Below are 26,366 nucleotides of genomic sequence, written 5' to 3' on the forward strand. Positions count from 1 at the left end.
TCTGTGTCTGACCCTGTGAGTGTGTGATGGGACGGTGTGGAGGGAGTTTCACTCTGTGTCTGACCCCGGGAGTGTGTGATGGGACGGTGTGGAGGGAGTTTCTCTCTGTGTCTGACACTGTGAGTGAGTGATGAGACGGTGTGGAGGGAGCTTCACTCTGTGTCTGACCCCGGGAGTGTGTGATGGGACAGTGTGGAGGGAGTTTCACTCTGTGTCTGACCCCGGGAGTGTGTGATGGGGCAGTGTAGAGGGAGCTTCACTCTGTGTTTGACCCCAGGAGTGTGTGATGGGACAGTGTGGAGGGAGCTTCACTCTGCGTCTGACCCCGGGAGTGTGTGAATGGGACGGTGTGGAGGGAGCTTCACTCTGTGTCTGACCCCAGGAGTGTGTGATGGTACAGTGTGGAGGGAGCTTCACTCTGCGTCTGACCCCGGGAGTGTGTGAATGGGACGGTGTGGAGGGAGCTTCACTCTGTGTCTGACCCCGGGAGTGTGTGCTGGGACGGTGTGGAGGGAGTTTCACTCTGTGTCTGACCCCGGGAGTGAGTGATGGGATGGTGTGGAGGGAGTTGCACTCTGTGTCTGACCCTGTGAGTGAGTGATGAGACGGTGTGGAGGGAGCTTCACTCTGTATCTGACCCCGGCAGTGTGTGATGGGACAGTGTGGAGGGAGTTTCACTCTGTGTCTGACCCCGGGCGTGTGTGATGGGACGGTGTGGAGGGAGTTTCACTCTGTGTCTGACCCCGGGAGTGTGTGCTGGGGCAGTGTAGAGGGAGCTTCACTCTGTGTCTGACCCCAGGAGTGTGTGATGGGACAGTGTGGAGGGAGCTTCACTCTGCGTCTGACCACGGGAGTGTGTGAATGGGACGGTGTGGAGGGAGCTTCACTCTGTGTCTGACCCCAGGAGTGTGTGATGGGACAGTGTGGAGGGAGCTTCACTCTGTCTGACCCCGGGAGTGTGTGCTGGGACGGTGTGGAGGGAGTTTCACTCTGTGTCTGACCCCGGGAGTGTGTGATGGGACAGTGTGGAGGGAGCTTCACTCTGTGTCTGACCCCGGGAGTGTGTGCTGGGACGGTGTGGAGGGAGTTTCACTCTGTGTCTGACCCCGGGAGTGAGTGATGGGATGGTCTGGAGGGAGATTCACTCTGTGTCTGACCCCGGGAGTGTGTGATGGGACGGTCTGGAGGGAGATTCACTCTGTGTCTGACCCCAGGAGTGTCTGATGGGACGGTGCAGAGGGAGTTTCACTCTGTGTCTCACTCCGGGAGTGTGTGATGGGACGGTGTGGAGGGAGCTTCACTCTGTGTCTGACCCCAGGAGTGTGTGATGGGACAGTGTGGAGGGAGCTTCACTCTGTCTGACCCCGGGAGTGTGTGCTGGGACGGTGTGGAGGGAGTTTCACTCTGTGTCTGACCCCGGGAGTGTGTGATGGGACAGTGTGGAGGGAGCTTCACTCTGTGTCTGACCCCGGGAGTGTGTGCTGGGACGGTGTGGAGGGAGTTTCACTCTGTGTCTGACCCCGGGAGTGAGTGATGGGATGGTCTGGAGGGAGATTCACTCTGTGTCTGACCCCGGGAGTGTGTGATGGGACGGTCTGGAGGGAGATTCACTCTGTGTCTGACCCCAGGAGTGTCTGATGGGACGGTGCAGAGGGAGTTTCACTCTGTGTCTCACTCCGGGAGTGTGTGATGGGACGGTGTGGAGGGAGCTTCACTCTGTGTCTGACCCCGGGAGTGTGTGATGGGACGGTGTGGAGGGAGCTTCACTCTGTGTCTGACTCCGGGAGCGAGTGATGGGACGGTATGGAGGGAGCTTCACTCTATGTCTGACCCCGGGAGTGTGTGATGGGACGGTGTGGAGGGGGTTTCACTCTGTGTCTGACCCCGGGAGTGAGTGATGGGACGTTGAGGAGGGGGTTTCACTCTGTGTCTGACCCCGGGAGTGGGTGATGGGACGGTGTGGAGGGAGTTTCACTCTGTGTCTGACCCCGGGAGTGAGTGATGGAAAGGTGTGGAGGGAGCTTCACTTTGTGCCTGACCCCGGGAGTGTGTGATGAGATGGTGTGGAGGGAGATTCACTCTGTGTCTGACCCCGGGAGTGTGAGATGGGACAGTGTGGAGGGAGCTTCACTCTGCGTCTGGCCCCAGGAGTGTGTGATGGGACAGTGTGGAGGGAGCTTCACTCTATGTCTGACCCCGGGAGTGTGTGATGGAATGGTGTGGAGGGAGTTTCACTCTGTGTCTGATTCCAGGAGTGTGTGATGGGACAGTGTGGAGGGAGTTTCACTCTGTGTCTGACCCCGGGAGTGAGTGGAAGGACGGTGCGGAGGGCGTTTCACTCTGTGTCTGACCCCGGGAGTGAGTGGAGGGACGGTGTCTGACCCCGGGAGTGTGTGATGGGACGGTGCGGAGGGCGTTTCACTCTGTGTCTGACCCCGGGAGTGAGTGGAGGGACGGTGTCTGACCCCGGGAGTGGGTGATGGGACGGTGTGGAGGGAGTTTCACTCTGTGTCTGACCCCGGGAGTGTGTGATGGGACAGTGTGGAGGGAGTTTCACTCTGTGTCTGACCCCGTGAGTGTGTGAAGGGACAGTGTGGAGGGCGTTTCACTCTGTGTCTGACCCCGGGAGTGAGTGATGGGACGTTGAGGAGGGGGTTTCACTTTGTGTCTGACCCCGGGAGTGGGTGATGGGACGGTGTGGAGGGAGTTTCACTCTGTGTCTGACCCCGGGAGTGAGTGATGGAAAGGTGTGGAGGGAGCTTCACTCTGTGCCTGACCCCGGGAGTGTGTGATGAGATGGTGTGGAGGGAGATTCACTCTGTGTCTGACCCCGGGAGTGTGAGATGGGACAGTGTGGAGGGAGCTTCACTCTGCGTCTGGCCCCAGGAGTGTGTGATGGGACAGAGTGGAGGGAGTTTCACTCTGTGTCTGACCCCGGGAGTGAGTGATGGAATGGTGTGGAGGGAGTTTCACTCTGTGTCTGACCCCGGGAGTGTGTGAAGGGACAGTGTGGAGGGCATTTCACTCTGTGTCTGACCCCGGGAGTGAGTGGAGGGACGGTGCGGAGGGCGTTTCACTCTGTGTCTGACCCCGGGAGTGAGTGGAGGGACGGTGTCTGACCCCGGGAGTGAGTGATGGGACAGTGCGGAGGGAGATTCACTATGTGTCTGACCCCGGGAGTGTGTGATGGGACGGTGTGGAGGGGGTTTCACTCTGTGTCTGACCCCGGGAGTGAGTGATGGAATGGTGTGGAGGGAGCTTCACTCTGTGCCTGACCCCGGGAGTGTGTGATGAGATGGTGTGGAGGGAGATTCACTCTGTGTCTGACCCCGGGAGTGTGAGATGGGACAGTGTGGAGGGAGCTTCACTCTGCGTCTGGCCCCAGGAGTGTGTGATGGGACAGTGTGGAGGGAGCTTCACTCTATGTCTGACCCCAGGAGTGTGTGATGGGACGGAGTGGAGGGAGTTTCACTCTGCGTCTGGCCCCGGGAGTGTGTGATGGGACGGTGTGGAGGGAGTTTCACTCTGTGTCTGACCCCGGGAGTGTGTGATGGGATGGTGTGGAGGGAGCTTCACTCTGTGTCTGACCCCGGGAGTGTGTGATGGGACGGTGTGGAGGGGGTTTCACTCTGTGTCTGACCCCGGGAGTGAGTGATGTGACATTGAGGAGGGGGTTTCACTCTGTGTCTGACCCCGGGAGTGGGTGATGGGACAGTGTGGAGGGAGTTTCACTCTGTGTCTGACCCCGGGAGTGTGTGATGGGATGGTGTGGAGGGAGCTTCACTCTGTGTCTGACCCTGGGAGTGTGTGAAGGGACAGTGTGGAGGGCGTTTCACTCTGTGTCTGACCCCGGGAGTGAGTGGAGGGACGGTGCGGAGGGCGTTTCACTCTGTGTCTGACCCCGGGAGTGTGTGATGGGACGGTGCGGAGGGCGTTTCACTCTGTGTCTGACCCCGGGAGTGAGTGGAGGGATGGTGTCTGACCCCGGGAGTGAGTGATGGGACAGTGCGGAGGGAGATTCACTATGTGTCTGACCCCGGGAGTGTGTGATGGGACGGTGTGGAGGGGGTTTCACTCTGTGTCTGACCCCGGGAGTGAGTGATGGGACGTTGAGGAGGGGGTTTCACTCTGTGTCTGACCTCGGGAGTGGGTGATGGGACGGTGTGGAGGGAGTTTCACTCTGTGTCTGACCCCGGGAGTGAGTGATGGAATGGTGTGGAGGGAGCTTCACTCTGTGCCTGACCCCGGGAGTGTGTGATGAGATGGTGTGGAGGGAGATTCACTCTGTGTCTGACCCCGGGAGTGTGAGATGGGACAGTGTGGAGGGAGCTTCACTCTGCGTCTGGCCCCAGGAGTGTGTGATGGGACAGTGTGGAGGGAGCTTCACTCTATGTCTGACCCCGGGAGTGTGTGATGGGACGGAGTGGAGGGAGTTTCACTCTGCGTCTGGCCCCGGGAGTGTGTGATGGGACGGTGTGGAGGGAGTTTCACTCTGTGTCTGACCCCGGGAGTGTGTGATGGGACGGTGTGGAGGGAGTTTCACTCTGTGTCTGACCCCGGGAGTGTGTGATGGGATGGTGTGGAGGGAGCTTCACTCTGTGTCTGACCCCGGGAGTGTGTGATGGGACGGTGTGGAGGGAGTTTCACTCTGTGTCTGACCCCGGGAGTGTGTGATGGGACGGTGTGGAGGGAGTTTCACTCTGTGTCTGACCCCGGGAGTGTGTGATGGGACAGTGTGGAGGGGGTTTCACTCTGTGTCTGACCCCGGGAGTGAGTGATGGGACAGTGTGGAAGGAGCTTCACTCTGCGTCTGACCCGGGAGTGTGTGATGGGACGGAGTGGAGGGAGTTTCACTCTGCGTCTGGCCCCGGGAGTGTGTGATGGGATGGTGTGGAGCGAGTTTGACTCTGTGTCTGACCCCGGGAGTGTGTGATGGGATGGTGTGGAGGGAGCTTCACTCTGTGTCTGACCCCGGGAGTGTGTGATGGGACGGTGTGGAGGGGGTTTCACTCTGTGTCTGACCCCGGGAGTGGGTGATGGGACGGTGTGGAGGGAGTTTCACTCTGTGTCTGACCCCGGGAGTGTGTGAAGGGACAGTGTGGAGGGCGTTTCACTCTGTGTCTGACCCCGGGAGTGAGTGGAGGGACGGTGCGGAGGGCGTTTCACTCTGTGTCTGACCCCGGGAGTGAGTGGAGGGACGGTGTCTGACCCCGGGAGTGTGTGATGGGACGGTGTGGAGGGGGTTTCACTCTGTGACTGACCCCGGGAGTGAGTGATGGGACGGAGTGGAGGGAGTTTCACTCTGCGTCTGGCCCCGGGAGTGTGTGATGGGACGGTGTGGAGGGAGTTTCACTCTGTGTCTGACCCCGGGAGTGAGTGGAGGGACGGTGTCTGACCCCGGGAGTGAGTGATGGGACAGTGCGGAGGGAGATTCACTATGTGTCTGACCCCGGGAGTGTGTGATGGGACGGTGTGGAGGGGGTTTCACTCTGTGTCTGACCCCGGGAGTGTGTGATGGGACGGTGTGGAGGGAGTTTCACTCTGTGTCTGACCCCGGGAGTGTGTGATGGGACGGTGTGGAGGGGGTTTCACTCTGTGTCTGACCCCGGGAGTGAGTGATGGGACGTTGAGGAGGGGGTTTCACTCTGTGTCTGACCCCGGGAGTGGGTGATGGGACAGTGTGGAAGGAGCTTCACTCTGCGTCTGACCCGGGAGTGTGTGATGGGACGGTGTGGAGCGAGTTTGACTCTGTGTCTGACCCCGGGAGTGTGTGATGGGATGGTGTGGAGGGAGCTTCACTCTGTGTCTGACCCCGGGAGTGTGTGAAGGGACAGTGTGGAGGGCGTTTCACTCTGTGTCTGACCCCGGGAGTGAGTGATGGGACGTTGAGGAGGGGGTTTCACTTTGTGTCTGACCCCGGGAGTGGGTGATGGGACGGTGTGGAGGGAGTTTCACTCTGTGTCTGACCCCGGGAGTGAGTGATGGAAAGGTGTGGAGGGAGCTTCACTCTGTGCCTGACCCCGGGAGTGTGTGATGAGATGGTGTGGAGGGAGATTCACTCTGTGTCTGACCCCGGGAGTGTGAGATGGGACAGTGTGGAGGGAGCTTCACTCTGCGTCTGGCCCCAGGAGTGTGTGATGGGACAGAGTGGAGGGAGTTTCACTCTGTGTCTGACCCCGGGAGTGAGTGATGGAATGGTGTGGAGGGAGTTTCACTCTGTGTCTGACCCCGGGAGTGTGTGAAGGGACAGTGTGGAGGGCATTTCACTCTGTGTCTGACCCCGGGAGTGAGTGGAGGGACGGTGCGGAGGGCGTTTCACTCTGTGTCTGACCCCGGGAGTGAGTGGAGGGACGGTGTCTGACCCCGGGAGTGAGTGATGGGACAGTGCGGAGGGAGATTCACTATGTGTCTGACCCCGGGAGTGTGTGATGGGACGGTGTGGAGGGGGTTTCACTCTGTGTCTGACCCCGGGAGTGAGTGATGGAATGGTGTGGAGGGAGCTTCACTCTGTGCCTGACCCCGGGAGTGTGTGATGAGATGGTGTGGAGGGAGATTCACTCTGTGTCTGACCCCGGGAGTGTGAGATGGGACAGTGTGGAGGGAGCTTCACTCTGCGTCTGGCCCCAGGAGTGTGTGATGGGACAGTGTGGAGGGAGCTTCACTCTATGTCTGACCCCAGGAGTGTGTGATGGGACGGAGTGGAGGGAGTTTCACTCTGCGTCTGGCCCCGGGAGTGTGTGATGGGACGGTGTGGAGGGAGTTTCACTCTGTGTCTGACCCCGGGAGTGTGTGATGGGATGGTGTGGAGGGAGCTTCACTCTGTGTCTGACCCCGGGAGTGTGTGATGGGACGGTGTGGAGGGGGTTTCACTCTGTGTCTGACCCCGGGAGTGAGTGATGTGACATTGAGGAGGGGGTTTCACTCTGTGTCTGACCCCGGGAGTGGGTGATGGGACAGTGTGGAGGGAGTTTCACTCTGTGTCTGACCCCGGGAGTGTGTGATGGGATGGTGTGGAGGGAGCTTCACTCTGTGTCTGACCCTGGGAGTGTGTGAAGGGACAGTGTGGAGGGCGTTTCACTCTGTGTCTGACCCCGGGAGTGAGTGGAGGGACGGTGCGGAGGGCGTTTCACTCTGTGTCTGACCCCGGGAGTGTGTGATGGGACGGTGCGGAGGGCGTTTCACTCTGTGTCTGACCCCGGGAGTGAGTGGAGGGATGGTGTCTGACCCCGGGAGTGAGTGATGGGACAGTGCGGAGGGAGATTCACTATGTGTCTGACCCCGGGAGTGTGTGATGGGACGGTGTGGAGGGGGTTTCACTCTGTGTCTGACCCTGGGAGTGAGTGATGGGACGTTGAGGAGGGGGTTTCACTCTGTGTCTGACCTCGGGAGTGGGTGATGGGACGGTGTGGAGGGAGTTTCACTCTGTGTCTGACCCCGGGAGTGAGTGATGGAATGGTGTGGAGGGAGCTTCACTCTGTGCCTGACCCCGGGAGTGTGTGATGAGATGGTGTGGAGGGAGATTCACTCTGTGTCTGACCCCGGGAGTGTGAGATGGGACAGTGTGGAGGGAGCTTCACTCTGCGTCTGGCCCCAGGAGTGTGTGATGGGACAGTGTGGAGGGAGCTTCACTCTATGTCTGACCCCGGGAGTGTGTGATGGGACGGAGTGGAGGGAGTTTCACTCTGCGTCTGGCCCCGGGAGTGTGTGATGGGACGGTGTGGAGGGAGTTTCACTCTGTGTCTGACCCCGGGAGTGTGTGATGGGACGGTGTGGAGGGAGTTTCACTCTGTGTCTGACCCCGGGAGTGTGTGATGGGATGGTGTGGAGGGAGCTTCACTCTGTGTCTGACCCCGGGAGTGTGTGATGGGACGGTGTGGAGGGAGTTTCACTCTGTGTCTGACCCCGGGAGTGTGTGATGGGACGGTGTGGAGGGAGTTTCACTCTGTGTCTGACCCCGGGAGTGTGTGATGGGACAGTGTGGAGGGGGTTTCACTCTGTGTCTGACCCCGGGAGTGAGTGATGGGACGTTGAGGAGGGGGTTTCACTCTGTGTCTGACCCCGGGAGTGGGTGATGGGACAGTGTGGAAGGAGCTTCACTCTGCGTCTGACCCGGGAGTGTGTGATGGGACGGAGTGGAGGGAGTTTCACTCTGCGTCTGGCCCCGGGAGTGTGTGATGGGATGGTGTGGAGCGAGTTTGACTCTGTGTCTGACCCCGGGAGTGTGTGATGGGATGGTGTGGAGGGAGCTTCACTCTGTGTCTGACCCCGGGAGTGTGTGATGGGACGGTGTGGAGGGGGTTTCACTCTGTGTCTGACCCCGGGAGTGGGTGATGGGACGGTGTGGAGGGAGTTTCACTCTGTGTCTGACCCCGGGAGTGTGTGAAGGGACAGTGTGGAGGGCGTTTCACTCTGTGTCTGACCCCGGGAGTGAGTGGAGGGACGGTGCGGAGGGCGTTTCACTCTGTGTCTGACCCCGGGAGTGAGTGGAGGGACGGTGTCTGACCCCGGGAGTGTGTGATGGGACGGTGTGGAGGGGGTTTCACTCTGTGACTGACCCCGGGAGTGAGTGATGGGACGGAGTGGAGGGAGTTTCACTCTGCGTCTGGCCCCGGGAGTGTGTGATGGGACGGTGTGGAGGGAGTTTCACTCTGTGTCTGACCCCGGGAGTGAGTGGAGGGACGGTGTCTGACCCCGGGAGTGAGTGATGGGACAGTGCGGAGGGAGATTCACTATGTGTCTGACCCCGGGAGTGTGTGATGGGACGGTGTGGAGGGGGTTTCACTCTGTGTCTGACCCCGGGAGTGTGTGATGGGACGGTGTGGAGGGAGTTTCACTCTGTGTCTGACCCCGGGAGTGTGTGATGGGACGGTGTGGAGGGAGTTTCACTCTGTGTCTGACCCCGGGAGTGTGTGATGGGACGGTGTGGAGGGGGTTTCACTCTGTGTCTGACCCCGGGAGTGAGTGATGGGACGTTGAGGAGGGGGTTTCACTCTGTGTCTGACCCCGGGAGTGGGTGATGGGACAGTGTGGAAGGAGCTTCACTCTGCGTCTGACCCGGGAGTGTGTGATGGGACGGTGTGGAGCGAGTTTGACTCTGTGTCTGACCCCGGGAGTGTGTGATGGGATGGTGTGGAGGGAGCTTCACTCTGTGTCTGACCCCGGGAGTGTGTGATGGGACGGTGTGGAGGGGGTTTCACTCTGTGTCTGACCCCGGGAGTGGGTGATGGGACGGTGTGGAGGGAGTTTCACTCTGTGTCTGACCCCGGGAGTGTGTGAAGGGACAGTGTGGAGGGCGTTTCACTCTGTGTCTGCCCCGGGAGTGAGTGGAGGGACGGTGCGGATTGCGTTTCACTCTGTGTCTGACCCCGGGAGTGAGTGGAGGGACGGTGTCTGACCCCGGGAGTGCGTGATGGGACGGTGCGGAGGGCGTTTCAGTCTGTGTCTGACCCCGGGAGTGAGTGGAGGGACGGTGTCTGACCCCGGGAGTGAGTGATGGGACAGTGCGGAGGGAGATTCACTATGTGTCTGACCCCGGGAGTGTGTGATGGGACGGTGCGGAGGGCGTTTCACTCTCTGTCTGACCCCGGGAGTGAGTGGAGGGACGGTGTCTGACCCCGGGAGTGAGTGATGGGACGGTGCGGAGGGCGTTTCACTCTGTGTCTGACCCTGGGAGTGAGTGATGGGACGGTGTGGAGGGCGTTTCACTATGTGACCCCAAGAGTGTGTGACGGGACAGGGACCTCAGGGGTCGGTGTGGGGTTTAGTGGGTACTTTGGTGATGACTGTGCTGGTCGGGAACCAGACTGTGACGAAAGACTTTCAGAGGGGTTTGGGGGTCTGACGATCCCTGGGGTGCCAATAACCTTGTGACGTCTCACCTTAGTCTGCACTGCCGCTGGTCTCTGTCGCCTCATCTCGCGGACAATGTCCAGAATAGTGAACTCCTCGCTGACCAGCTGTGTGCGAGGGAGAGAAAACGGGGTGGTGAGACGCGGGGGGAGAGAGGGAACGGGGTGTGAAGGAGAGGGAGTGAACGAGAAGGTGTGGAAGGAAGTGGGGGGGAAGAGGGGGAGATTGGGGGGAGAGAGGCAAACAAGGGGAGAAAGAGAGAGGGCAATACAGAGAGATAGTGAGAGGCACTCTATCGAGGGACTAATCTGCTGGGAGAGCCCGGATTCTTGTGCGGGACCTATCGTGGGACAGGAACCCTGGATGTTTCAGGCCGAGGCCCCGCAGCTGGATGGGGGACGGTCGGCCATCGGTTTGCGATTGTCGCAGGCACTGAGAGCAGGGTGAGCTGCTTTTTTGCCTGTTACTTCCCGACGGGCCGGGCTATCGAGCCGGTCAAACAGAACGCGGATTAACGAGCCGAGTGCGTCACGGGCAGGCAGATCCAGCGCGAGGGCTCTGAGGAGCTCGATAGGGCTTTGAGATGTGTGTCTGGTGAGATACGAGGAGGATATGGGGCCTTTGGAGAGGGTGAAGAATGGGGTTCACCAGGGTGCTGGCTGGATTAGAGGACGTGAGCTATCGGGAAGTTGGATCGTTTGAGGGGAAGTTGGATTCTTTTTCTTGGGGCGACAGGGACTGAGGGGGAGAGCTGATCAAAGTAATGAAGTAGACTGATAGCAACGGGGTAGAAGCCGTCCCTGAGCCCGATGGGACGGGCTTTCAGCATTTTGTATCTTTTGCCCAATGGGAGGGGGGAGAGGGGAGAATATCTGGGGTGGGTGGGGGTCTTTGACTATGCTGAGGCAGAGTCCGCGGAGGGGAGGCTGGTTTCCGTGATGTGCTGAGCCTGTCTGCCGCTCTCTGCGGTTTCTCCAGGTCATGGGCGGGCCGCGCCGCGGTACCTGCTTTCTGCAGCGCGTCGACAAAACTTGGCGAGAGTCCCGAGGGATGTGCCAATGTGGGAGGGCCAAGGCAGGGCCCTGTCGGCGATGGGTGGGCCAAGGGCAAGGTGAAGGACGACAGGTGGATGGAACCAGAGAACTGCTTAAAACTCTGGTTCGGCCGCACTTGGGGGCCTGCGTTCAATTGCGGTTGCCCCCTTTACAGGAGGTGTGGGGGGCATTTGGAGAGGGTGCACAAGGTATTCACCATGACCAGAGGGTGTGAGCTGTAAGGGGATTTGGGTTGTTTTAGGGAAACTTGGGTCATTTTCTCTGAGGGGAGCCCTGATAAGGAGGTTTAAAAGATGATGAGAGACATTCACAATCAGTCATCAAGATGGGAATGTTTACTGCCAGACAGCATAAGTTGATGCTAAAGGAGTTTGAAGGAGGTGCGCAGGGCCAAGTTTTTACTTTACCGGACATCCCACCCTGCAAAAACTCATTTCAGGGAGGTAGTACCACCACTCCTGACCCCTGCATCCCCATATCCACCCCCCCCCCCCACGGTCCCTAAAAGAAATAAAAGCATAAGGTGTATCGTTATTATATTGTCTTAAGCAGAAAATGTGACATTAAAGTATGTACTTATATTACCATGGGGTTGTTTTTTTAATTCTATTACAACTTTAAGCAAGTTGTAATACAGGGAGTTTGGCCTCATCACGCAGGACATCAACAGAGTAGCTCCTTAGCAGCTAGCCAGCTAGGTTAAATAACGTTAGCTGTGCTAGTGAACGAATGACATCTGTTAAACACCGTGGGCAATAGAAAAGTCACTGTTGCAAACAGTGCAGCGAGCAACACCGTCATTGTTTCTGACCCCTGTTAGGCAGGGGTGCACTTTAGCGTAGTCTGGGGTGAAGTGCGTTTTATATTTTCTGTTTTTGAAACACTCTGCCATGGCGCTGCAGGACACTAAACTGAACTGACGGACAATGAAAGGGAGAGAGAGAGAGAGGTCGACTGTAAAGCCCGCCCACAGAGAAAACTGATAGGTCGACTTAGCACAAAGAGAGACCAATCGGGATTTTTTTTCTCTCTCTCTCTCCCTCTCCCTCCCTCTCTCTCTCTCTCTCTCTCCCTCCCTCGCTCCCCCTCTCTCTCCCTCTCAAAAAAATCGATTTCTGGGATATTGTATATAATTAGCAGGTGTCAGGGAGCTGCTATCAATATGCGGGAGACTCCCGCAGCTTTGGGAGGTGGGATGTCTGCTTTACTCAGAGAGGGGGGTGCCCGGAAGGAGGTGCCAGGGAGGATACGAGGAGGCTCTTTGGCAGACTCGTGAAGGCAGGCAGAGGTAGTTTGGTTGGATTCGGCCCGGTGCTCAGCACAGACACGGTGGATCGGTTGCAGCCGACCCTGCAGAGGCACCACGCACCGCGTCGCTGGATGGGAGGAACGATGGGCCGAGTGGGGGGGGAGGGGGTGTGCGGGGACGGAATGGCCAGGAAAGGGCACCGAGCCCAGCGTTAGGACGGTTTCCCGACGGCGACGCCTCACCTGGTTCAGCAACAGGTCGCGGACGTAATCCACCGTGCAGATCACTCCGGTCCGCCCACAGCCTGCACTGAGACGCAGACACACACTCAGGGCAAAGAGCAACCTTAAGCACATACCCTCCCCTACACCCCTCCCTGTCTCTGTGACTCCTCCCCTCCCCTACAACTCCCCCCCCCCCCGTCTCAGTGAAACACCCCCCCTCCCTTGCCATCTGTATGAACCCCAGGTTCAGAACATTGCTCCACAATCTCACGGGACGGTGAACGCAGCCTCGCTGGGACTCATAAGTACATAGAAATCTGCAGCATTGAGGGCTATGTGGTAGGGAATTTCTGGTTTTCTAAACTCCACGTACTCCTAAAAGACTCTACTGTATCCACCCCCCCCCACCGCCACCACTGACAGTGCATTCCACGCACCCCCACTCCTGTGTAAAAAACTTACCCAACATTCCCTTGTACCGACTTTGAAGCACCTTAAAACTTTGCCCCCTCGCGTTAGCCTTTTCAGCCTGGGCAAAAGCCTCTGACTATCCACACGATCAACACCTGTCATCTTATACACCTCTATCAGGTCACCCCTCATCCTCCGTCGCTCAAAGGAGAAACGGCCGAGTTCACTCAACCTATTCTCATGAGGCACGCTCCCCAATCCTTGTAAATCTCCTCTGCACCCTTTCTATGGTTTCCACATCCTTCCTGTAGTGAGGTGACCAGAACTGAACACAATACAAGTGGGGTCTAACTAAGGTCTTATATAGCTGTAACATCATCTCACAGCTCTTGAACTCAGTTCCATAGTTGATGAAGGCCAACACACTATACACCTTCTTAACAACCTGCGCAGCATCTTTGAGTGGTCCTAAAGACACAGACCCCAAGATCTCTCTGATCCTCCACACTGCCAAGAGTCTTACCATTAATATTACATCCTGTCTTCAAATTTGACCTACCAAAATGAATCACTTCTCACTTATCTGGGTTGAAGTCCATCTGCCACTTCTCAGCCCAGTTTTGCATCCTATCGATGTCCTGTTGTAACCTCTGACAGCCCTCCACACTATCCACAACACCTCCAACCTTTGTGTCATCAGCAAATTTACTAACCCATCCTTCTACTTCTTCATCCAGGTCATTTATAAAAATCACAAAGAGGAGGGGTCCCGGAACAGATCCCTGTGGACCACCACTGGCCACCGTCCTCTGTGGTGACCTCCTCCACTATCCACAACCACTCTTTGCCCCCTTTGGGCAAGCCAGTTCTGGATCCACAAAGCAAGATCTCCTTGGATCCCATACCTCATTACAGAGTGGAACTTTTTCCATCTACTGAGCTGCAGTTTGGTCGCTGTCCCGTGACCCTGGAGGGGGGGAATGGTCCATTTCTGGGAAGGGGTAGGATAACCCCCCCCCCCACCGCCCCTCCCTCCCTCGCTCACTTCCTACCTGCAGTGCACGCAGATGAGACCCCGTGCCTCGTCCCACCGCTGGTGAATCAGCTCAATCATCTGCAGGAGCCCGTGAACATCATCTGGAATGCCGTGGTCGGGCCAGGCCAGGTACTGGAACTGCAACACCGTCCTCGTCTCCTGCAAGGAAAGGAGGAGCGATACGTGAACCCGAGAAGTTCACAAGTGTGTCGGGAAAACTACAAACAACCTGGCAGAAGCACAAAGCGAGAAATCAAGGGAATTCTTAGAAGCTTGGTTCTCAACGGAAGACTATTAACAAACATATTAAACTTGATCCAGTTTTCGAACCGACGCGTCCATGGGATGGGGGCCAAGGGGTGAGCCGTGGGCACAAACAGTAACACCAGATGGCAAAGATCTAGTTCCCCGAATACTTCTGGGTGCTTATCACGTCCCGGCTGTGTGGCCACCGATGCCAGGCTGACAAGAAGGCAGCGATGAAAAATTTGCCAAGAACAATCGATCGCCCGCGTCATACGAGCGAACGAACCGCAGAAAGAATCCAGTCTGGATGCGTCACGGGTCGGTTACAGCAACCGTTCTGCCTGTGACTGGAAGAAACCGCAGGGAGTTGTGGGCACGCGCGGAAACCAGCCTCCCCTCTGTCTGCACTTCAGTCCAGCAGCCAGCGCACTCGATAAACCCCCACCCACCCCAGACATCCACTCTCCTCCCCTCTCCCATCAGGCTGAAAATACAAAAGCCTGGAAGCACATCCCACCAGGCCCAAGGACGGATCCAACCCTGGTGTTATCAGACTCTTGAAGGGATAAGATGGATTTCTGGCCTCGTTGTGGTCCCTGCAGCTTATTGCCTGCCCGTACAGCACATTCTCTGTGGCTGTTACTCTATATTGTCTATTCTGCCTTGTTCTACTTCAACGCTCTGAGTAAAGCCACCCTGGACCCAACAAATTCGGCACGGACTAGAGGGGCCGAGATGGAATTGTTATAGGGTTATAAATATGCAACCACAAAGAAAGCCCTGTTTTCTCAGAAGTTTAGAGAGGTTCGTACGTCGCTGAAGACTCCGACAAACTTCAATCGGCATACCTTGGAGGGAATTCTGAGTGGCTGCACTTCAGCCCAGTGTGGGAAGTCCGGTGTACTGGGGCACGAGACGCTCCACAAAACGGTGGGAAGCAGCCGATCCCATCGCGTACAGATCTCCCCACCATATTGGGACAACATCTTAGGAAGGTGACGTCCATTATCAGGGACCCCCCCCCCCCCCCCAACCATCTGGGACGAGCTCACTTCTTGAAGCTGCGGCCCGGCACGAGGACCTCCGAATCCAGGGGAAGCTTTTCTCCCCAGGCAGGAGGCACAGGAGTACATGGAGAAACACGGGCTTCTGCTCTTTGCGGGAATGGGACCCATTCTCGGGGTTTCTGGCCGTCATTCGACATGCCAAGAGTTTGGCCTAAGAGTCTCGCTCGTGTTTGGAAGCCTGAGATCTCGGGGCTCTGGAGACGGGTCGGTGCCACGTCAGGAGACCCGTGTGTCATTGGGGGAGGCTGGAAAATCTTTCGCTGTGGGCCCGAAGACCCGAGGTCTTTGCGATCTTCCGACACAGAGCTAGAAAAAAAGCGACAAAGCGGACTTTTAACACCGTAAACCAGCAGGTTGTTGCTATATGTCTCCCACTCACTGCGAAAATGGGGAGACACCTCGCTCTCCCTTATTAGGGAGAGGGGAGAGAGAGAGAGAGAGAGAGAGAGAGAGAGCCTGTGGTTTCTCAAATGTCGGATGAAATGCGAAGCCTTTGGGGTAACCTTGGTCTGTGTTTTTGCCATCACTCAGTACGCGCTTGGGCTCGGTGACGGTACCGATGCGCCTTTTTTTGCCGGTGGGGGAAAGGGGGATTGTTGCCCGTTGCCACTTATGCACAGGAGGGGGTAACGGGGGAGGACTTTGGGGTTCTGACGTTTAAATGTAGTTCATTCTTTGGGGCACTTCTCTGTTTTTGTGGATGTTTGTGAAAAAAAAAGCATTTAAAACCGTATAACCATATAACAATTACAGCACGGAAACAGGCCATCTTGGCACTTCTAGTCCGTGCCGAACGCTTACTCTTACCTAGTCGCACCTACCTGCACTCAGTCAATAACCCTCCATTCCTTTCCTGCCCATATACCTATCCAATTTTACCTTAAATGGCCTCGAACCTGCCTCTATCACTTCTACTGGAAGCCCGTTCCACACAGCTACCACTCTCTGAGTAAAGAAGTTCCCCCTCGTGTTACCCTTAAACTTTTGCCCCCTAACTCTCAACTCATGTCCTCTTGTTTGAATCTCCCCTACTCTCAATGGAAAAAGCATATCCACGTCAACTCTATCTCCCTCCCTCATAATTTTAAATACCTCTATCAAGTCCTCCCTCAACTTTCTTTGCTCCAAAGGATAAAGACCTAACTTGTTCAACCTTTCTCTGTAACTTAGGTGCGGAAACCCAGGTAACATTCTAGTAAATCTCCTCTGTACTCTCTCTATTTTGTTGACACCTTTCCTATAATTCGGTGACCAGAACTGTACACAATACAAATTTGGCCTCACCAATGCCTTGTACAATTTTAACATTACATCCCAACTCCTATACTCAATGCTCTAATTTATAAAGGCCAGCATACCAAAAGCTTTCTTCACCAGCCTATCCACATGAGATTCCACCTTCAGGGAACTATGCACCATTATTCCTAGATCTCTCTGTTCTACTGCATTCTTCAATGCCCTACCAGTTACCATGTACATTTCAGGATGTATATTGTATATGTTTCTCTTGGACCTTTAAACCTTTGAAATTTAAGGTACGCGGGTCAGGCAGCATCTATAGAAAGGAACAAACAATCAACGTTTCAGACTGAGACACTTTGTCAGGACCCAGACTGAAACATCCACTGTCTAGTCCCCTCCGTAGAAGCTGTCTGAGCTGCTGAATTCCTCCAGCATTTTGTTTTTTTTGTTACTCTGGATTAGCAGCATCCCTTGCATACAATTCATTGATGTCATGGTTGTCCTGTTGACTTACCCCAAGCAGGTTGACAGACAGGGTACGGATGTTCATATCATTGCCCAGAGGCTCCTCAGCTACCTGCAGGCAGAGCGAGACCCGGTGCTAGGTTAATGCAGGACGGCCAGAGGCAAGGAGAGCGGAGGTGGGAGGGAGAGGGCAAAGGGTAAAGAGATGGTGGGAGAGGGAGAGAGAGAGAGAATGTACGAGAGCGAAACAGAGAGAAAGGGGGGAGAGATAACTGGCTAAAAGGAGGGATGGACAGGTTAAGAGACTGAGGGGGAAGAGCTGGTGAAAGGGAGTGGGAGGGACATATGGATAGAGGGATGATGGAAGAGAGGGAGGAAGACAGAGAAAGAGATAGAGATGGGAAGGGAGAGACACACACACTGGTAAAGAAAGAGAGAAGAATAAAGAGAGGGGGTAGGTAGAGGGAAAGAGTGGGAGATGGAAAATACAGCCCCCTCCACACTCTCCAATTCTGTGCCCAAGACTCACATTAGTGATGATGAAAGGACCAAAGGTCGCAGGTTCCTGATCCGTTGCCCAGTAACGTTCACACTTTCTCTGCAAAGAACGGAGAGATTTTGAGAGGGATAAGTAAAGAGAAAAAGGGGGAAAGCAGAGATTGGAAAGATAGAAACTCCCCGGGGTCAGACACAGAGTGAATCTCCCTCCACACCGTCCCATCACACACTCCCGGGGTCAGACACAGAGTGAATCTCCCTCCACACTGTCCCATCACACACTCCCGGGGTCAGACACAGAGTGAAGCTCCCTCCACACCGTCCCATCACACACTCCCGGGGTCAGACACAGAGTGAAGCTCCCTCCACACCGTCCCATCACACACTCCCGGGGTCAGACACAGAGTGAAGCTCCCTCCACACCGTCCCATCACACACTCCCGGGGTCAGACACAGAGTGAATCTCCCTCCACACCGTCCCATCACACACTCCCGGGGTCAGACACAGAGTGAAGCTCCTTCCACACCGTCCCATCACACACTCCCAGGGTCAGACACAGAGTGAAGCTCCCTCCACACCGTCCCATCGCACACTCCCGGGGTCAGACACAGAGTGAAACCCTCCACACCGTCCCATCACACTCCTGGGGTCAGACACAGGGTGAAGCTCACTCCACACCGTCCCATCACACACTCCCGGGGTCAGACACAGAGTGAAGCTCCCTCCACACCGTCCCATCACACACTCCCGGGGTCAGACACAGAGTGAAGCTCCCTCCACACCGTCCCATCACACACTCCCGGGGTCAGACACAGAGTGAATCTCCCTCCACACCGTCCCATCACTCAGAGATAAACCCAGAACTAAGGCAACACAATCTGCCCCTCATTCCTTCCCCACCAACCTACCTTGCCCATTTCCACTTCCCTGCACGCCATGACGATGATCTGAAACATAAGGACAGGGGTCGACAACCAGTCAGCACCATCCCCCTCTCGGCCCCCTGCCCCATGACTTTTGAATCCCAAGTCAGAGAGAGGATAGGAGAGAAGGGGCATTAGAGAGTAGAGGCTGTTGGGGGAGAGCGGGCATTGTATTAGAGGGAGGGAAGTGTGTGTTAGAGGGAGGGTAGTGGATTTAGAGGGAGGGTAGTGGATTTAGAGGGAGGGTAGTGGATTTAGAGGGAGAGTAGTGGATTTAGAGAGAGGGGAAAGCAGTTAGAGAGAGGGGACAGGGGTTTTGAGGGAGATAGGGGGTTTGAGGGAGGGGAATGGGGCTAGAGGGAGGATTGTGGGGTCAGAGGGACGGTTTAGTGTGTTAGAGGGAGGATTATGGGGTTAGAGGGAGGGCGATGGGGGCTAGAGGGAGGGGACAGCGTGTTAGAGGGAGGGGACAGCGTGTTAGAGGGAGGGGACGGGGTGTTAGAGGGAGGGGATGGGGTGTTAGAGGGAGGGGATGTGGTGTTAGAGAGAGGGGATAGGGTGTTAGAGGGAGGGGGAATGGGGCAGAGGGAGGGGAATGGGGGCAGAGGGAGGGGGAATGGGGGTTAGAGGGAGGTTTGTGAGGTTAGAGGGAAGGAAGTAGGGTTAGAGTGGAGGGGATCGGGCATTGGGGGGGGTGGGAACAGGGCATTAGAGGGAGGGGAGGGGGCATTACATGTATGTGGAGAAGTTCAGGGGTCCAAAGAAATCATCATATGTTGGTGAAAGGTTATAGGGCAAAGGTCAATAATGTGGTGGAGACAAGAGAGATGCCAAACATCAGAGAGAAGAGGGGTGATATTTATTGGAGATATCGCTCAGCAAGGAGGGAGGAGAAGTAATGGGTAGGTGGGGGGCAGAGATCTATCGCGACATGGGTCTGGGGGGAGATTTCTATCGTGACGTGGGGCTAGCGGGAGATTTCTATCGTGATGTGGGTCTGGGGGGAGATTTCTATCGTGACGTGGGGCTAGCGGGAGATTTCTATCGTGACGTGGGTCTGGGGGGAGATTTCTATCGTGACGTGGGGCTAGCGGGAGATTTCTATCGTGACGTGGGGCTACGGGGAGATTTCTATCGTGACGTGGGTCTGGGGGGAGATTTCTATCGTGACGTGGGGCTAGCGGGAGATTTCTATCGTGACGTGGGTCTGGGGGGAGATTTCTATCGTGACGTGGGGCTAGCGGGAGATTTCTATCGTGACGTGGGTCTGGGGGGAGATTTCTATCGTGACGTGGGGCTAGCGGGAGATTTCTATCGTGACGTGGGTCTGGGGGGAGATTTCTATCGCGGCGTGGGTCTGGGGGGAGATTTCTATCGCGGCGTGGGGCTACGGGGAGATTTCTATCGCGGCGTGGGTCTGGGGGGAGATTTCTATCGCGACGTGGGGCTAAGGGGAGATTTCTATCGCGGCGTGGGTCTGGGGGGAGATTTCTATCGTGACGTGGGGCTACGGGGAGATTTCTATCGTGACGTGGGTCTGGGGGGAGATTTCTATCGTGACGTGGGTCTGGGGGGAGATTTCTATCGTGACGTGGGGCTAGCGGGAGATTTCTATCGTGATGTGGGTCTGGGGGGAGATTTCTATCGTGACGTGGGGCTAGCGGGAGATTTCTATCGTGACGTGGGTCTGGGGGGAGATTTCTATCGTGACGTGGGGCTAGCGGGAGATTTCTATCGTGACGTGGGGCTACGGGGAGATTTCTATCGTGACGTGGGTCTGGGGGGAGATTTCTATCGTGACGTGGGGCTAGCGGGAGATTTCTATCGTGACGTGGGTCTGGGGGGAGATTTCTATCGTGACGTGGGGCTAGCGGGAGATTTCTATCGTGACGTGGGTCTGGGGGGAGATTTCTATCGTGACGTGGGGCTAGCGGGAGATTTCTATCGTGACGTGGGTCTGGGGGGAGATTTCTATCGCGGCGTGGGTCTGGGGGGAGATTTCTATCACGGCGTGGGGCTACGGGGAGATTTCTATCGCGGCGTGGGTCTGGGGGGAGATTTCTATCGCGACGTGGGGCTAGGGGGAGATTTCTATCGCGGCGTGGGTCTGGGGGGAGATTTCTATTGTGACGTGGGTCTGGGGGGAGATTTCTATCGTGACGTGGGTCTGGGGGGAGATTTCTATCGCGACGTGGGTCTGGGGGGAGATTTCTATCGCGGCGTGGGGCTGGGGGGAGATTTCTATCGCGGCGTGGGGCTACGGGGAGATTTCTATCGCGGCGTGGGTCTGGGGGGAGATTTCTATCGTGACGTGAGTCTGGGGGGAGATTTCTATCGTGATGTGGGGCTACGGGGAGATTTCTATCGCGGCGTGGGTCTGGGGGGAGATTTCTATCGTGACGTGGGTCTGGGGGGAGATTTCTATCGCGGCGTGGGTCTGGGGGGAGATTTCTATCGTGACGTGGGGCTACGGGGAGATTTCTATCATGACGTGGGTCTGGGGGGAGATTTCTATCGTGACGTGGGTCTGGGGGGAGATTTCTATCGTGACGTGGGGCTAGGGGGAGATTTCTATCGTGACGTGGGGCTACGGGGAGATTTCTATCGTGACGTGGGTCTGGGGGGAGATTTCTATCGCGGCGTGGGGCTACGGGGGAGATTTCTATCGTGACGTAGGGCTAGGGGGAGATTTCTATTGCGGCGTGGGGCTACAGGGGAGATTTCTATCGTGACGTGGGGCTAGGGGGAGATTTCTATCGTGACGTGGGGCTAGGGGGAGATTTCTATCGTGACGTGGGTCTGGGGGGAGATTTCTATCGTGGCGTGGGTCTGGGGGGAGATTTCTATCGTGACGTGGGTCTGGGGGGAGATTTCTATCGTGACGTGGGTCTGGGGGGAAATTTCTATCGTGACGTGGGGCTAGCGGGAGATTTCTATCGTGACGTGGGGCTAGGGGGAGATTTCTATCGTGACGTGGGGCTAGGGGGAGATTTCTAACGTGACGTGGGTCTGGGGGAAGATTTCTATCGTGACGTGGGGCTAGCGGGAGATTTCTATCGTGACGTGGGGCTAGGGGGAGATTTCTATCGTGACGTGGGGCTAGGGGGAGATTTCTATCGTGACGTGGGTCTGGGGGGAGATTTCTATCGTGACGTGGGGCTAGCGGGAGATTTCTATCGTGACGTGGGGCTAGGGGGGAGATTTCTATCGTGACGTGGGGGCTAGGGGGAGATTTCTATCGCGCGGCGTGGGGCTACGGGGAGATTTCTATCGTGACGTGGGGCTGGGGGGGAGATTCCGACCGCCGAGGGATTTCTCTGTTTCACTCACGGGTGACGCGGAACTCCCATATCATCCTCCACAGGTCAACGATGGGTGGTTCCGAGGGGTCCCTGCGTGGCGATGTAGGTCGGCTGACCATCTGCACCCTGTAGTCAGTAACCGACACAGTCAGTCTCCACAGGGACCAGCTTCCAACCTCCCTCTTCACTGTTACTCCTTCTGCAGTGTGGTACTGCCTACCCAGCACCTCTTTTCCCACATCACTCCCTCCTCACCGTGTCTCCCTCCTGGTGCACGGCACTCCCTCCTCACCGCCTCTCCCTCCCGGTGCACGGCACTCCCTCCTCACCGCCTGTCCCTCCCGGTGCACGGCACTCCCCCCTCACCGCCTCTCCCTCCCGGTGCACGGCACTCCCCTCCTCACCGCCTCTCCCTCCCGGTGCACGGCACTCCCCTCCTCACCGCCTCTCCCTCCCGGTGCACCGGCACTCCCTCCTCACCGCCTCTCCCTCCCGGTGCACGGCACTCCCTCCTCACCGCGCCTCTCCCTCCCGGTGCACGGCACTCCCTCCTCACCGCCTGTCCCTCCCGGTGCACGGCACTCCCTCCTCACCGCCTCTCTCCCTCCCGGTGCACGGCACTCCCTCCTCACCGCCTCTCCCTCCCGGTGCAACGGCACTCCCTCCTCACCGCCTCTCCTCCCGGTGCACGGCACTCCCTCCTCACCCGCCTCTCCCTCCCGGTGCACGGCACTCCCTCCTCACCGCCTCTCCCTCCCGGTGCACGGCACTCCCCCTCCTCACCCGCCTCTCCCCTCCCGGTGCACGGCACTCCCTCCTCACACCGCCTCTCCCTCCCGGTGCACGGCACTCCCCTCCTCACCGCCTCTCCCTCCCGGTGCACGGGCACTCCCTCCTCACACCGCCTCTCCCTCCCGGTGCACGGCACTCCCTCCTCACCGCCTCTCCCTCCCGTCCGGTGCACGGCACTCCCCCCCTCACCGCCTCTCCCTCCCGGTGCACGGCACTCCCCTCCTCACCGGCCTCTCCCTCCCGGTGCACGGCACTCCCTCCTCACCCGCCTGTCCCTCCCGGTGCACGGGCACTCCCTCCTCACCGCCTGTCCCTCCCGGTGCACGGCACTCCCTCCTCACCGCCTCTCCCTCCCGGTGCACGGCACTCCCTCCTCACACCGCCTCTCCCTCCCGGTGCACGGCACTCCCTCCTCACCGCCTGTCCCTCCCGGTGCACGGCACTCCCTCCTCACCCTAATGAAGTTCGCATTGATGTAGTCAGAGTATCCCTCCTCTGTCAGCAGTGTCAGGGGGAACCCGTGTCTGATCATCTGTAGAGAGGGGGAGACCCAAGCACCGTCAGATGTGATTCCTCTTTCCCTCTCCCTCCACCTTCCTCCTCCTCCCTTCCTTTCCTTCCTCCATCCCTCCCTCCTTTCTCCCCTTCCCTCCCTCCTCTACTTCCTCCCTCTCCCTTCCTCCCTTTCCCTCTTCCTCCTCTCTCTTTCTTACCCTCTCTCCCTCTCCCATGCCTCTGCCCCTCCCTCTCCCCCTTTCCTTCCCTCCCTCTTTCCTCTCCCTACCCCCCTCCCCTCCTTTCTCTCCTCCCTTACAGGTGACATTGGAATTGAACTCTGACCTTTGCCCTGAGCTGTGATAGCACTGGTGAACCGCTAACGACAGTGACACTCCTTGGTTTGGAACGGGGGGAGGACCAGGCCCAACCTTATAGAGTATTTAATATCAGGAGAGGCATGGACACTGTGGACAGTAACGGGCAGGACACTGGGGGAGTGTGAGGTTATTTTCCACATCGGTTTATCTTTCTGAAACTTGCTTGTATTTTAATAGGGTCATCTACATATGTGCAATTGTAGCAAATTCCTACAGATGTATGGTGGAGGTCGTTCGAGTCATAGGGAAGTACAGCACAGAAACAGGCCCTTCGGTCCATCTAGACCATGCTGAACCATTTAAACTGCCAACTCCCATTGCCCTGCACTGTGACCACACCCCAACTATTTCCCTCGACCAATGAACCTATGCGTGCTTGCGTGTGGGTCAGGTGACAACGCATGGGGGTCGTGAGGCTGCTGTGGATGTGGTGGGACAGGTTAACGGGTGGAGCTGCTATCTCAGGTAGAAGGTACAGGAGCCTCGGGACCCACACCACCATGGTCAAGAACAATTATTACCCCTCAACCATCAGGCTCGAGGAGATAACAACACTCATCCATTCAGATGTTCCCACAACCAATGATCTCTCTTTCCGGACCCTTTATCTCCTGTTCTCATTACTGATTTGCATTTTCAGTTTGTTGTCTTCTGCACTCTGGTTGATCTTTCACTGATCCTGTTGCAGTTACTGTTCTGTAGATTTGCTGAGTCTGCCCGCAGGGAAATGAATCTCAGGGTTGTATGTGGTGAAATGTATGTGCTCCGATAATAAATTTTGCTTTGATCTTTGTTGATCAGCACGATGGCTTCGGGATCGTAACTTTTTTGATTCTCGTGGTCCTGGTGTGTTTGCTCTCCCCTGGCAGGAGACAGAGAGGTTGGCACACGCCCCTGATCCATCGGGTCCTGGTCCGGGAGCTGCTGGATGTTGGTCTGGATTGGGCGGAGTCCGGCCCCGGGGGCAAGTGGGCTCCTGGCAGCCCAGAGGATCGGCCCGAGAACCCCGTTTATTTATTGAGATACAGCACGGAACAGCCCCTCCCGGCCCAACGGGCCGAACCGGCCAGCAAACCACCCACTTAACCCCAGCCTAATCACGGGGCAACTTACAATGACCAATTAACTGAGCCGACTAGTCTTTGGACAGTGGGAGGAGACTGGAGCACTCGGAGGAAACCCACGCGGTCACGTGGAGAACGTACAAACTCCTTACGGGCGGTGGCGGGAAGTGAACCCGGGACGTCTGGACCGCAAAGCGTTGTGCTAACAACTACGCTACGGTGTCAGGATTTGCGAAATCACCCAAGACCCGACCAACAGAGGTATAGATTTAGGGTGAGAGAGGAAAGGGGACCTGAGGGGCAACTTTTGCACCCAGAGGGTGGTGGGTGAGTGGAGTAAGCTGCCAGAGGAAGTGGCTGAGGTACGTGGAGGGGTAAGGGCTGAACGCGGGAAGTTGGGACCAGCTGGGTCAGCGCGGACTGGTTGGGTCGAAGTGCATGCACTGACTCCCCCTTCCTTTTCCCGATTCACCCCAATTCTATTTCCCCGAAAGCTGAACCCTTCCATTTCCTGAAAGCCGTCTCTCTTCCCTTCTGGAAGCAGCCACACTCTCCGTTCACATCGTCTCCCTCTCCCCCTTCCCCGTTGGGCACCTGGGGCTGACCATACATGGCAAGATGTCCTTGTAGCGGTTCTTCTTGGCGTTCCCCCTCAGCCTGCCCGCCTCGGTGCTGAGCTCGGTACCCTCGCCGGTCAGCGCCGACTTCTTCAGGTTCTGGAGGGGAGGGAGGAATGAAAGTTCGAAGTAAATTTATTATCCAAGTACATCAATGTCACCATATACAACCCTGAGATTCATCTTCCTGTGGGCACGCTCAACAATGGAGTAATAATCGCAATGAAAGACCACACCAGCTAGGGTGTTCGACCATCGTGCAAATACAACAAGGAGAAAAAGCAATGAATATCGAGAACAAGAGATCAAGAGTCCTTGAAAGTGCATCCATAGGTTGTGGGAACATTTCAGTGATGAGGTAAGTGAAGCTGAGTGAAATTGTCCCCTTTGGTTCAGGGGTAACAACTGTTGCTGAACCTGGTGGTGAGAGTCCTGAGGCTCCTGTACCTTCTACCTGATGGTAGCAGTGAGAAGAGAGCACGTCCTGGGTGGTGGGGTCCCTGATGACCGATGCTGCTTTCCTGAGACCCCGTTTCGTAAAGATGTGCTCGGTGGGGTAGGGAGGGTTTTATTCGTGATGGACTGGGCCATGTTCTCTACTTTCGATAGGACTTTCCATTTAAGGGTATTGGCTGTGATGCAGCCGGACAGTATACTCTCCATGACACGTGGCACCCTGGGATCACCCTCTGCGGCACAAAGAACGTAGCATAGTCCAGCACGGGAACAGGCCCTTCGCTAATCTAGTAATCAATTGCCAGCTAAGTTCAGCCCTTCTGTCTACACAATGTCATTCCCTGAGCATCCATCCGTGCATCTGTCTGTAAAACTCTTAAACCCCTCTTCCATATCTGCATCCACCACCCTGGCAACTCATTCCAGGCGAAATACTTGCCCTGATATCTCCTTCGAACTTTTCCCCTCTCACCTCAAACGCATGCCCTATAATCGACGCTCCCTCTAATTTTTAGTACTCAGTGTGTGCAGAAATCTTACGTTGTGCAAATTTTTTTTCCTGTGACAAAAGTATGTGTGCACTGGATGCACAAATATTTTGTAAACCTGCATAAACTGTGCACACTGGATGGTACTGTTCATGCAGGTTTACAAAATATTTGACATCAAACTGCACAGAACAACAAAATAACACACATATTTAAGTCCCCCAGTTATTTGAACATTTAGCCAAAAGATCACTTTCAATAAAGTGTTGGCGCATGGCCTAGTGGATAAAGGCATCTGAAGGTCACTGGTTCGAGCCTCAGCTGAGGCAGCATGTTGTGTCCCTGAGCAAGACACTTAACAACACATTGCTCTGTGACGACACCGGTGCCAAGCTGCTTGGGTCCTAGTGCCCATCCCTTGGACAACATCGGTGGCGTGGAGAGGGGAAGGCCTGCAGCTTGGCCAACTGCTGATCTCCCATACAACCCTCCCCAGGAAACCCTCC

General features: G+C 56.6%; 1 protein-coding gene across 1 annotated transcript in view; it reads right to left on the minus strand.

Annotated features, from left to right (window-relative positions):
• Positions 1-26,366, minus strand: part of ptpn18 (protein tyrosine phosphatase non-receptor type 18) — a 60,647-nt gene that overhangs the window by 14,961 nt on the left and 19,320 nt on the right. Inside the window, 10 exon segments of the mRNA XM_059949561.1 lie at positions 9,879-9,956; positions 12,396-12,462; positions 13,841-13,983; positions 16,894-16,956; positions 17,374-17,442; positions 18,252-18,290; positions 21,598-21,639; positions 21,641-21,694; positions 22,815-22,892; positions 24,910-25,015. Of these exon segments, the coding sequence (XP_059805544.1) occupies positions 9,879-9,956; positions 12,396-12,462; positions 13,841-13,983; positions 16,894-16,956; positions 17,374-17,442; positions 18,252-18,290; positions 21,598-21,639; positions 21,641-21,694; positions 22,815-22,892 (633 nt within the window). The 5' untranslated portion in view covers positions 24,910-25,015.

The sequence above is a fragment of the Hypanus sabinus genome, chromosome 24 (assembly GCF_030144855.1).
Source record: "Hypanus sabinus isolate sHypSab1 chromosome 24, sHypSab1.hap1, whole genome shotgun sequence".
Classification (NCBI taxonomy): domain Eukaryota; kingdom Metazoa; phylum Chordata; class Chondrichthyes; order Myliobatiformes; family Dasyatidae; genus Hypanus; species Hypanus sabinus.